This window comes from Andrena cerasifolii, chromosome 6, assembly GCF_050908995.1.
Source record: "Andrena cerasifolii isolate SP2316 chromosome 6, iyAndCera1_principal, whole genome shotgun sequence".
In the NCBI taxonomy this organism is placed as follows: Eukaryota; Metazoa; Arthropoda; class Insecta; order Hymenoptera; family Andrenidae; genus Andrena; species Andrena cerasifolii.
The window spans coordinates 13,091,955-13,102,785 of NC_135123.1; the positions used below are offsets into that span (position 1 = coordinate 13,091,955).

A 10,831-nucleotide genomic window follows, 5' to 3' on the forward strand; every position below is an offset into this window, starting at 1 on the left:
TTAATTTACAGTCCATTGATAATAGCCATCTTAACGATATATATAATTTATTTACTTTCTTATAAAGAGCCACGTCCCTATAGCTTTTAATCAATGAAAAAGAATATATATTTGATGTATCTTTTACTTACTGCGACGGAATATATTTTATCAATATATAATACTTAATCTTTTCTGTGAGAAAATTTATCGCGTTAAACCACAAAGGAAAAGATCATTATTTCCATGGACAAATTTATTCAGCTCCCGATGAAATTTCATCGGTATGTTTATTTACTACAGTGCTGCCAAGAAATTCGCTTTTACGCAAGCATTAGTATTTTATAATAGCCTTTTATTTATTAGGCTTAAATAAACACACGCTCGTAATACTCAAGGAAATGAGCAGATTTGATTTTATCATTGTGCGTTAAAAGATTTTCGCATCATAATAATAAAGCGTTATTTTTCGAAGTTGGTAAGTAGACATTGGAGTTCTTTAGCTTGTCACAAGGGTGGGTAGGAAATCCCGTACGCCTCATGATAATTAGCGGTGGGGGAACGCCAAGGTGGGAAACGGCCTCGCCGCGGAATCGGTGGTCGACGCTGGTTGGCTTGGCTGGCTAGCTTGGCTTAGCTAGTGATCCTCTGGGTAGTGATCGGAAAATGTGTTCCGCGTTTTCTATTGGTCGACGCAATTGGGGTATAAACCGGAAGTAGAGAGAGCAAGAAACTGTAAAAAAGAAAGAGACATAAATACTGATAGAAAGAGACAGAAATACTGACAGACAGAGAGAAAAATACTGATCGAAAGAGATAGATAAACGTTTAGATTATGTTATTTCCGGTTTTGCTCCAAAATGGCTGCGGTTATACCGATCACTCCCTAGAGGATCACTAGGCTTGACTTGACGGTGGCGCCGTTTCGTTTCCCACCTTGGTGTTGATTGGTTGAAATTAAACTAATTATCATGCATGAGGCGCACGGGATTTCCTGCCTACCCTGAGCTTGTGTTCCATACGGTCTCATCTATTATCTGATCTAGATTTGTTGTGTGCATGACATTCTTATCTAACAGCTTATCTAAAATTCAGTAAGAAACCAAGATAAATAATAGCATTTTCCTTTTACTGTCATTAAAAATTATGGTTTTACATTTAATTACAGGTACTTGAAGCATTGATTATGTAAAATTTATTTAACCTATTCAGCATTTTATCTAACACACTTATTTGTCAGATTGAATATTGTATGTATCGCAAGACCATGGATACATACCCTGCACAAAGGTACGAAACAAAGATTGAGACATTTGACACATGCATGATCGATACTACGAACCAACAGCGAGAAATATCTCAGACAGTAAGCGGACAAGCTCCGTCCCAAACTGTTGAGGTAGAGAACCAAGAAAATCATGAAGCATCCGCTTTGCATCAGCAACAACAACAACAACAACAGCAACAACAACAACAAGAGTCACAGCAACAACATCAACAGGATCAAGCTAATCAGATCTCTCCAATACAGTCGAATACACAACATAGCATGACCCTTACTCCAATTCGACTACCAGCCATTCTCGATGGAGAGTTCTTTACAGTGATTAGAGTAGAAGACACCAATGTTACAGTTAGATGTTTACAATGTCAGAAACACCTGAACGGAAACTTGAAATCTACAGGAAATTTTTTAAGCCACATTAAAGTAAGGTGATCTTATCTTTCGCAGTATTTAAGTTCTAACTTAATTTTTCATGTTTATTAATTTAAGTGTTCTACAGAGGGTACACCCTTTTATGGTAGATAGAATTAAATGTAAATCGAACCAGAGAAAGCCTGCGATGGTATATATCGATCTATCAGCCGAGAAATGTCCAGAACTAGTTAGAACCAAACGGGGATACAGGAAATGTTACAAAACAGTGAGTGGATTGTCTCCGATTTTAACTTTATGAAATGAGAAGCGAGCTTTCTGCGAAACATAAACATGCATCTATTTAGGAGGAATGCCAACCAGGGAACGAAGAGACTTATGATCAGCCTAGCGAATGGACGGAGTCTCCATTAATTCGTAGACATAAATCGGAGGAAGCTGAATCTTCAGATCTCTTAAAAATATCACACAATAACTCATTCGTGATGGAGGACGAGTTCGACGCGATCGGGCGAAACGTAGCAGCGAAACTTAGAAATATGAGATTAGACCAAAGAATTATAGCCGAGAAATTATTAAACGACATTCTGTTCGAAGCACAATTGGGGAACCTTCACAGAGATTCCAATATACATGTGTGAGAAACACTTTTCTCTCCAAAGAAGTGAATGTTGTTAATATAACTGTGTAGGTCTATAAGGAGACATATTTTTTATCGAACCAGATTTATTAACATTTCTTTGCTACTGTTGTCGTACAGCACCACTTTAATATTAATAATCTCAGAACGAGGTTTTTGCCAAATTAAGCAGCCAGATACAAATAATGTGATGTATTTTATAAATATACTTTTAGTTCGTTTTCACGAATATCGTGAAAATAAGGTTTCTACTGAACCTCTATTAAACCATTACTACGAGATAAGTATTCGATGTAAATGTATAAAAAATCTTCAAAGATGAAAACAGATTGAAAGATATATACATATATTTTTTAATACTTATAAGTACTCATATAGGCATCTAGAATTATTTCTGTATATAAATGCGTAGTACTGTAAATATCACTGTACAAGTATAAAATTCGCAGATAAGAAAAAACGCTGCCGAATATAGTAACTATTTGTAAGTTTTTTTTAGACGGATCATGTTTCTATAAATATTACATAAATATAGCTACCTGTAATTTTATAGTGATGTACGGTAAATACATTTTTAACATACTATCTAACGATTATTATCAGTCCTTAGTACATTTCATCTTGCATTAAAAATTACGTATTGCGCATCGCAATTATAACCATATACCAACTATTTTATGGTGTCTGTAACTAAATAATAACTCTCTAACATTACCTACTTCGTATAGAAAATGGAAATGCAAACGAAGTTCGTATAAATAGAAAGAATATGTTAATGCGATATTTAGGAATAGATTAAAGCATTTACGAAATCACATTTCAATGAGTTCTTCACCACGAAATAATCGTTTGTCAACTGGTATATATCCTTCGTTTCTTTGGTTTAAGTAAAACGCAGTAAATCGTAGTCGATAAAATGCAAAGTGTCATACTTGCGAAAATTACGTAGAATACATAAGTGTACCAAAATCCGTCCCAGTCCGCGTACAGGTACCAGGATAATGTTAGAAATGTATTTTGTAGCAATACAAAGATGTAGTACGGCAACACCCACTTGTCCGCGTATTTGAATTTGATTCTATATTCGATCAAACTACATATGTAAACTAATCCGAGCCATAAATTAACAAAGAACGTAATGATATCGTAATATTTTGCATAGTAAAAGAGGTATATCAGCATGACACCGTAATGTATACTAAGCACGATGGATAAATGAATAGGATAAAATTCATAGAACACAGCGATAGCCAGTATACGCGCCAGAATGAAAAAGAACCACCACAGGAAGCACAAAAATTTGCCTATGGGATCATCTTCTTCCAATCCTTTCTTTGAGTACCTTCTTTGTGGAAGTTTTAAATTCTGTATGTCTGCTTTTTTCTTCGATTCTTCAGCAGATATCGACTTAGTCGGAGCATCCCCTGATTCAAGATTCTCTGTGTTCGTGCAGATAGAGTCTGGCCTTGGCGGAGCTGGTATATCCGGGATAGGCAGCGGCGCGACTGTGGTGATTCCGCGTAAAGGAGTTGGAGGCGGTATAATATGTACATTTTTCGGTGGTAACGGAGGCGTTACGGATATTTGACGGTCTAAAGAGACATGAGGATCAATTTCTCCTTTATTTTTATTTTCAGTTTCTCCAGATTCTTTGTGCTCTTCAGATTCCTGCGTTTCATTCTTTGTATGTATAGTATCCTCGTTTTTTGCATCGGATAACTTTAAAGGAGCTCTTTCTTCGAGGTCGCAAAGTTCCTAAATACAATGGTTACATTTAAACATATATTTAGGGCCAAATATTCTAATGCCGTAAATGTATAGTCTATTTTAGGGCGGTACCTGAACACAGTATTTCTTCAACCACATCGCCCATGGTAATTTTCTGCCATTAACACGTTGGCTTTCAAATCTTTGAAAAGAGGTAGTCTGAATAGCCAGTACCATAATGGACATGAGAATGGAGAGGACCTTTACAACCACTGTAAAAAGATCAGCATTTTCATACTTATAAAAAAATTTGAGTTATATCATATAATAATATAGCGAGATAAAATACCAGACTGATGAGTTTGATAAAGCGACGCTTCGCGGAAAAGTAGATGCGTTTGGAAGATAGCTTGAGGAGCTGCCTGAAACCAAGCTTGTAAAAAGAAGTACAACTCTATAGCTGCGGGAGCAGCTGCTATGTTTAAAGTCTTCGTTCTATCTTTCCCAGATAGAATAATAGCATCCACAACCAGCACTAGGAGGCCTGCGTATCTGGAGAAGAATTATTAATCAGAATAATGCTAATGAAGAATACGATCGTTAACTTTGAAAACGAAAGGACGATACCTGTAGAGAGAAAAGCAAACAAAGCCGATCAGCTGGCAAAATTGAAGGCAAAACCAACCGAATACACCCTTATTCAGTTTATCGTCATCTGTCATCCACCAATCTGGCCTCGAAACGGTTAACATAAAGTATACAATTGCTGGCGCATAGATAAAGCCAAGCGTACAGCATCCCCATACAGGATTATGCTCTCTAAAGTGTTGTACAGCAACCACTAGGTCAGCGGAGAAGTGTATTATATATATAAAACAAGAGATCAATGTTGGGATCAAAAAGACAAGATAAATTTGCTCAGTCGACTTTAAAGGAACTTGTAGGAAACGCGTGCACTTCCTTTGACAAATTAAATCTGGATTGCTCGCCATTTTTTGAGATCGCGTCGATCTTTTTCACCATTTCATATTTCTTGCCTTTATGTACCTCTCCCGATACTGATATTTGTTTAAGCACCTTGACGTAGTCATATAACTGGCTGGAATAAATGTAAGCTGTATGTAAATATTTCTAATATTTTATTAATGATATATATAAATATAAATAGCTTTACAATTTCAATGATCGATTTGTTGCACTTTAAAGTGAATTATACAAAACGAACTGTATATTAAATAAGGGAAAAAGCTATATATTTTTAAAAAAAGTCATATGCATTACCTGAATTCAGCTACATGGATGTTTCACTTAAGGAACACATTGTTGCGAAACATATACGTAGAATTATTTCTTTATCTTAGAAATTACGTGTGAAATTTAGGAACGTAAATGCCTTGCTCCGAGTATGCTATAGAATAGTTACTATCGTAATCACGATTTCATCTACACGCGATGTCTAAAAGGGCAGATACGCAATTTAAATCGAGACGAAGCCAATCGCAGGTGCCTGTATATCTGAATGATTAGTCAGCGTGTGAATGGACTAGATAATTCGATAAGATTCCATTTTGTTATTAGTCCGTGATAAGACGTCTTCAGATATGGATGCTGTCTAAACGAATTACTTCTTAAAGGACAATCATTAAACGAAGGAGGCGGGGGGTGTGAGAGAAAACCCTTTCTTTACGTGCGAGAGAAACGTGCATCATCACACATGCGTAGTGCAAATGATTCGGGCACTGTTGCATAATAAACGTAATCGAGGTTGTAACTTGTTTATTTTTTTTTGTTTCACGAACATAATTCTCTTCCAGGGTATTTATAAAACGTCCTTTTATAATAATTACTGTTCGAGATAAAGGTATAGAAAACAAAAACTATTTAATATATTCATGGATTTTTAAATGTTCATAATATGGAAGTACAAATTTTCAATTAAACATGTATTTATTACACAATATCATCGATTGTTATTATTTCATTTATTTCAACATAATTTCATGCGCTATCACTCTTTATAGCCTCATCGCTCTCCTCCATTGGTTCCAAATTGGACAAGAATATATTATATTGGTCCATAATATCGATGCCAGTCACTTTGTTCTTATCGTCATATTCAGGCCCAACTGACCATAATGTTTCCAGGTCATACAATGACCTGGCACTCTTTGAATAAATGTGCAAGGCAATGTTTCCTAAACAATGAAATAAATGAAGATTATTTGATTACACTATGAAATAAGAAAAGAAAAAACAAAATAGATGTACCTAGATCTAATGCTATCCAGTCCTTTGAATCTAGTCCCTCGATCTTGGGAATTGAATCTGTTTTACATTTTTTCAGTTTAAACACTTTACGAACGAAAGTAGCTAAAGCTTGCATATGCTTCTTCGACTTGCCAGTAACTACAACTATGTAACTGACGTATGATAATTCAGGAGGCACCGAAGCTACAAATATGTTTTTAGCATTGTCCCTTTGTAATACAGACACGAGATCCTCTATTTCAAATACCCCTGTTACCCCACCTAATAAGAAATCGCATTAATATTATTATTACTAAACGATCTTCATTTTCTATGCTTCTAACTTACGTTCCAAATTTATTCCTTCGTAAGGATTATAATATTCTTCGTGACTTTTTAAATCGTCCAAGTTGATTGTCCCCTGATTCTCATTGACGTCGAGAATAATGTCTGCATCTTTGTCCTCGAAGGGTTTATGAGTGTAATTAATCGAACCGGGTAGGTTATGTGAGCCTCCCTGCACATTTTTAATATCGTCGGGTTGCTTTGGATTATTAGTTGAAAAACTTTTAACTTGTTTCAATTGCGAGTACGTTATTACATTATTTATGGGAGGTTTGAAATATTGATGAAACAATTTTCTTGTTTGCAATAAACTTGGTAACAAACGACTTCGCATTTTGTGTTCGCGCGTTAGGGGAAAGGTTATGTTTACACTGGGATGCCGAAGTATAAGAGTATTATCGCAATTCGTGACTGATATATTCTTCAGTTTTCGTTAAATACGCATGCACGCACGCATGGCAAATTGTCCTCGACATATTAATTAAATAAAATTCTTTCTCATTAACGAATTCTTCTAAATGTAATGTTAAGGAAGGAAGAGAATGAAAAGGATTTTTTAAATGTATTTCGAATATTAAATTTATTCCATTATCCAAGTCGTGTACATTAATAGAATGCAACTCTCCGCAGAGAAACAATAGTAGCAGGTGTTAAACTGTTGAAACAGCATCAGTCAGATTGATCAAATTTTATTTCAGTGTAACTCATGTTTTTCTTAGAGCTGAAACAAACATTTCATAAACTTATAAGTAAGGACATAAAGGGTTTAAGTGGTTAATGTATTTGGTACAAAGAATTCCTCCAGCATAAATAGATACTGTCTGTTTTAATCACTTATTTTAATGCACTTCTGGACAGAAATTCTATGTATGATTTGTCGCCAGATACATATCTCATTTATACGAAATATTTTTATATTGTGGCAATACTTTCAGTATGGTTAGTACTCTGGTTTACAAAAATTATACGAGGACTAATGTGTTACGAGATTAACGAATACTTGGCGATGCAAAAATGTACTTACAGAGTTTATGGATATAAAATTTACTTGGACCTCGCGCGCATCTTCCTCCTTTTACGCTTTAGCCTGCGCATCCTCTTCTTTCTCCACTGAAAAGAACCATGTAAACCTCGGTTAACCTCTCCTTACACGCATTTTACATTGCATATTCATTATCCTCTACAATAAATATAAACGATACAAAAGTAGACTCGTGACCGTTGAAGAATGCAGAACGTTTAAAAAAGATGTTAAACACGTTATGAAAATTAAATTTATCACAGGAAGATTGCAATTATATCGTCGTGTCAAGTAACCACGCACGTCGTTACCGAAACGTATGTGTAGATATTCGGAAAAACACGTAATAACAAATTTCTCGCGAAAAATATTGGGATTAATAATAACACGTGAACAGAAGCTTACCTTCGCTCTCATTCTGCTTCCTCGAGATTTCTAGATTATCCTAGAATATCTCGATTTCTGCGGACTTTGATTCCGCCGTCTCCCTCGACTTCTAAACCCAATATGGAAGAGAAGCGGTCATTTCTTCCCAAGCCCGGAAACAACCGGAAACGACCTACTCTATAATTTCTGTCTCCACCTATAGAGGGCTACGAAATCGTACATACGTGTGGCCGCCTTTAAGTAAATTCTGTTAAATTAAATAATTTTGGCTACACATAACGAAATGAGAATCATATTTAATTATATCGCTTACAGTAGCCATTAACGCCTGTAGAATATTCCTCGTTGCATGTTATTAAAATCTAATGCTGCGAATTTTCAAATACCATTATTTTCGCGCGGAAATAGAAACATTCGTCTGTTCCAAACTGTTCCTATTTCCACGCAACTTCGGTTTCCCGCGTTCAAAGCGTCTTCCCGCGAAAATGCACGACGGGCTTGTCGCACTTGTTGCCCAGTGTACAAAGGTGTTGGTCGTATATTATAAAAGAACTAAATATATTTTATAGATTAACTTTAACGACGTAACGTTATTAAATGTGTTATTTCAAGTACGACCAAGGAACAGTATTAAATAATTGAACGTCGGAGGGAAAGGGTTGAAGGTTAACGGACAATACGGAATGATGTCAAAGAGTGTATGATAGAAACTTCGTTTTTCAGAGAGAATATCTTTATTATCCGAAGAATAAACTTGTTGCTTATCAGTAAAACATAAGTGTTGTAAAAACCGCGTAAAAATGACGAGTATCCAAACGACGATTCCGTTTAACATACGAAAAAAATGTTCGTTCTACGGAACTAAAAATGATGTTCCGAAACAAGATTTTAGTAACGCGACTGTTAGAGATTCTTCTTACAAGTATACTCCGACCGTGAGAAAAATCATTACCTTGAGTAGTAGCGAATCAGACTCGGACTCGGATGTGGAAAACACGTTGGAAAACAATGTTAAAGTATCTGACGCAGGTGCGGCCGTTCGAACTCCACGTCGTACTCGAAAATCCAGTGAATCCGATGGTATATAACTGTTCCTGTTAAATTCTTTTTAATTTTTCTATTCGGACCATAATGGCAGATACAATTTGTGTATATGTTTCAGAGGATCATGGCTCCACACCTCCGAAACAAAAGAAGATAGAGAAGGGAATGCTAATAACTTCTCCCTCAACACCCTCCACTCTCCTAGATAAATTACATTTGATGTCTTCCCCCGAGAAGGAGGAGAAGCTAGTTCCTAAAAAATTGTTCGCTTCGAATAAATACCGTAATGCTTGCAAGGCTTTACATAGTTCGGCACCAGTAACTCTGCCAGGCAGAGAAGCGCAATTAGTTAAATTACAAGAATTTATAGAGAAGCATTTGAACAATGAAACATCAGGTTCGCTTTATGTATCCGGACCTCCAGGGACTGGGAAAACTGCGTGCCTCTCGAGGCTAATGTTAAAGCCGGAGTTCAAGTCTCAATTGAAAGTAGTTTATGTGAATTGTACGACCATGAAATCTGCTGCTGCGATTTATGGAAAGATCATTCAAGAGTTGGAATTGACTGGGCCAAAGACTGGAAAAAGCAGCAAAATGATTATCGAAAAGTATTTAAAATCGAAGCATAAAACGTTGCTGTTGATTCTAGATGAGATAGATCAATTAGAAAGCAAAAAACAATCCGTTTTGTACTCCATCTTCGAATGGCCGTCGATACAGCGTTCAAAATTAATTTTAGTTGGCATCGCCAATGCCTTAGACTTGACGGATAGAATATTGCCTAGATTACAGGCTAGATGCGAATTGAAACCCAAGTTAATGCATTTTCCACCATACACAAAGCCACAAATATGTACTATAATATCCGAGAGATTAAACGAAGCGAATGTGTCTGATTTGTTTACTGGAACTGCGGTACAGATGCTAGCTGGAAAAGTTGCAGCTGTCTCTGGGGATATTAGAAGAGCATTGGATATCAGTAGAAGAGTAATAGAGGTGGCTGAATCTAATAAACTGGTACAAGTTTTACAACCCACAAATAACAATGGTATGTTTCGCTACTTCCTGTAAAAAGCAGATTAAATTGGCGAGGTAGATTACATTCTACTATAATTAACGTATTTGTTTTTATAGAGACAAACACTGGCAGTCCTAAAAAGCAGCAACCTATAACAGAGAAGCGAGTAGACTTAAAGGAAGTCATCAAAGTTTTAAATTGTGTTTATGGGGGATCGCAAAATATTCAGAAAGAAGAAAGTACGTTTCCATTGCAGCAGAAATTGCTACTATGCTCCCTTCTTCTCATTTTAAATAAGGGACGAAATAAGGATGTGACAGTGGGAAGAGTAAGTTCGAGAAACATTAATAAATTCGGGTGTGAAAATTTTGGTCGCAACTTGTATTGTCATAATTACGTTTCAGTTACATGAAGTATACAAGAAAGTTTGCAAGAAGCGGAATATTTACGCGGTTGACGCCTCCGAATTCGTAAGCCTGTGTTCACTGATAGAAACCAGGGGTATTTTAAAATTGACGACCAAAAAGGAGCCTCGTTTGTCGAAAGTCAACTTGGAGTGGGACCAGGAAGAATTGGACGCAGCTTTACAAGACAGAAATATGATGGCGGAAATTATGAACGACGTGACTTGTTTATAAATGTGTTGACACAAATCCTTGCGATTTGTTAGACTGAATGTTACTAAGCGTCGTAAGATGTGTTATATTTTTATGATAACGCGTGACGATAATTTTAAAATAGTATTTACATTATAACTCGGCATGTCTTTTATCCTGTTTCCCTTGT

At 36.1% G+C, this 10,831-nt stretch overlaps 4 protein-coding genes and 1 long non-coding RNA gene across 10 annotated transcripts; 2 read left to right on the top strand and 3 right to left on the bottom strand.

The window, feature by feature from the left end:
* Nucleotides 1-153: 153 nt before the first annotated feature.
* LOC143370105 (uncharacterized) lies at nucleotides 154-2,861 on the top strand. Of its 4 annotated transcripts, none has more exons than XM_076814748.1 (4): nucleotides 154-457; nucleotides 1,220-1,687; nucleotides 1,764-1,904; nucleotides 1,984-2,861. In XM_076814748.1, exons 2-4 carry the CDS (start codon nucleotides 1,232-1,234, stop codon nucleotides 2,275-2,277), a joined length of 891 nt encoding a protein of 296 aa, XP_076670863.1. In that variant the 5' UTR covers nucleotides 154-457; nucleotides 1,220-1,231; the 3' UTR covers nucleotides 2,278-2,861. The 4 variants fall into 4 exon arrangements, with proteins under 4 accessions (XP_076670863.1, XP_076670861.1, XP_076670860.1 ...); XM_076814746.1 differs by having other exon boundaries at nucleotides 155-457; nucleotides 1,148-1,687; XM_076814745.1 differs by lacking the exon at nucleotides 154-457 and adding an exon at nucleotides 983-1,147.
* LOC143370100 (uncharacterized) lies at nucleotides 2,426-5,686 on the bottom strand. 3 transcript variants are annotated; one of them, XM_076814730.1, is made up of 5 exons: nucleotides 5,275-5,686; nucleotides 4,611-5,093; nucleotides 4,333-4,535; nucleotides 4,116-4,255; nucleotides 2,426-4,031 (listed from the first exon to the last, which is right to left on the bottom strand). In XM_076814730.1, exons 2-5 carry the CDS (start codon nucleotides 4,973-4,975, stop codon nucleotides 3,129-3,131), a joined length of 1,611 nt encoding a protein of 536 aa, XP_076670845.1. In that variant the 5' UTR covers nucleotides 4,976-5,093; nucleotides 5,275-5,686; the 3' UTR covers nucleotides 2,426-3,128. The 3 variants fall into 3 exon arrangements, with proteins under 3 accessions (XP_076670845.1, XP_076670844.1, XP_076670843.1); XM_076814729.1 differs by having other exon boundaries at nucleotides 4,611-5,078; nucleotides 5,265-5,686; XM_076814728.1 differs by having other exon boundaries at nucleotides 4,611-5,082; nucleotides 5,265-5,686.
* Nucleotides 5,687-5,911: 225 nt separating this feature from the next.
* Rsfs312 (ribosomal silencing factor RsfS-like protein, 312) lies at nucleotides 5,912-6,980 on the bottom strand. The gene is made up of 3 exons (XM_076814749.1): nucleotides 6,579-6,980; nucleotides 6,252-6,512; nucleotides 5,912-6,178 (listed from the first exon to the last, which is right to left on the bottom strand). The coding sequence occupies exons 1-3, from the start codon at nucleotides 6,907-6,909 to the stop codon at nucleotides 5,982-5,984; spliced, it is 789 nt and encodes a 262-aa protein (XP_076670864.1). The 5' UTR covers nucleotides 6,910-6,980; the 3' UTR covers nucleotides 5,912-5,981.
* Nucleotides 6,981-7,594: 614 nt separating this feature from the next.
* On the bottom strand, nucleotides 7,595-8,284 carry LOC143370107 (uncharacterized). The gene is made up of 2 exons (XR_013085558.1): nucleotides 8,002-8,284; nucleotides 7,595-7,685 (listed from the first exon to the last, which is right to left on the bottom strand). It is a non-coding gene; the product is annotated as an uncharacterized LOC143370107 (long non-coding RNA).
* A 172-nt stretch (nucleotides 8,285-8,456) lies between these two features.
* Nucleotides 8,457-10,689, top strand: Cdc6 (Cell division cycle 6). The gene is made up of 4 exons (XM_076814727.1): nucleotides 8,457-9,063; nucleotides 9,146-10,075; nucleotides 10,162-10,373; nucleotides 10,450-10,689. The coding sequence occupies exons 1-4, from the start codon at nucleotides 8,784-8,786 to the stop codon at nucleotides 10,681-10,683; spliced, it is 1,656 nt and encodes a 551-aa protein (XP_076670842.1). The 5' UTR covers nucleotides 8,457-8,783; the 3' UTR covers nucleotides 10,684-10,689.
* Nucleotides 10,690-10,831: the final 142 nt, after the last annotated feature.

What these genes read in the sequence shown, in the direction of transcription:
- LOC143370105 (XM_076814748.1), top strand. Translation starts at nt 1,232, where the DNA reads ATGTATCGCAAGACCATGGATACATACCCTGCACAAAGGTACGAAACA. An exon ending in ATTTTTTAAGCCACATTAAA is followed by an intron (nt 1,688 to 1,763) that starts GTAAGGTGATCT and finishes AGTGTTCTACAG; the next exon opens with AGGGTACACCCTTTTATGGT. An exon ending in ACAGGAAATGTTACAAAACA is followed by an intron (nt 1,905 to 1,983) that starts GTGAGTGGATTG and finishes GCATCTATTTAG; the next exon opens with GAGGAATGCCAACCAGGGAA.
- LOC143370100 (XM_076814730.1), bottom strand. Translation starts at nt 4,975, where the DNA reads ATGGCGAGCAATCCAGATTTAATTTGTCAAAGGAAGTGCACGCGTTTC. An exon ending in GTTTGCTTTTCTCTCTACAG is followed by an intron (nt 4,536 to 4,610) that starts GTATCGTCCTTT and finishes ATTCTTCTCCAG; the next exon opens with ATACGCAGGCCTCCTAGTGC. An exon ending in TTATCAAACTCATCAGTCTG is followed by an intron (nt 4,256 to 4,332) that starts GTATTTTATCTC and finishes ATCTTTTTACAG; the next exon opens with TGGTTGTAAAGGTCCTCTCC.
- Rsfs312 (XM_076814749.1), bottom strand. Translation starts at nt 6,909, where the DNA reads ATGCGAAGTCGTTTGTTACCAAGTTTATTGCAAACAAGAAAATTGTTT. An exon ending in CGAAGGAATAAATTTGGAAC is followed by an intron (nt 6,513 to 6,578) that starts GTAAGTTAGAAG and finishes ATTTCTTATTAG; the next exon opens with GTGGGGTAACAGGGGTATTT. An exon ending in CTGGATAGCATTAGATCTAG is followed by an intron (nt 6,179 to 6,251) that starts GTACATCTATTT and finishes TTCATTGTTTAG; the next exon opens with GAAACATTGCCTTGCACATT.
- Cdc6 (XM_076814727.1), top strand. Translation starts at nt 8,784, where the DNA reads ATGACGAGTATCCAAACGACGATTCCGTTTAACATACGAAAAAAATGT. An exon ending in ACAACCCACAAATAACAATG is followed by an intron (nt 10,076 to 10,161) that starts GTATGTTTCGCT and finishes TTGTTTTTATAG; the next exon opens with AGACAAACACTGGCAGTCCT. An exon ending in AGGATGTGACAGTGGGAAGA is followed by an intron (nt 10,374 to 10,449) that starts GTAAGTTCGAGA and finishes ATTACGTTTCAG; the next exon opens with TTACATGAAGTATACAAGAA.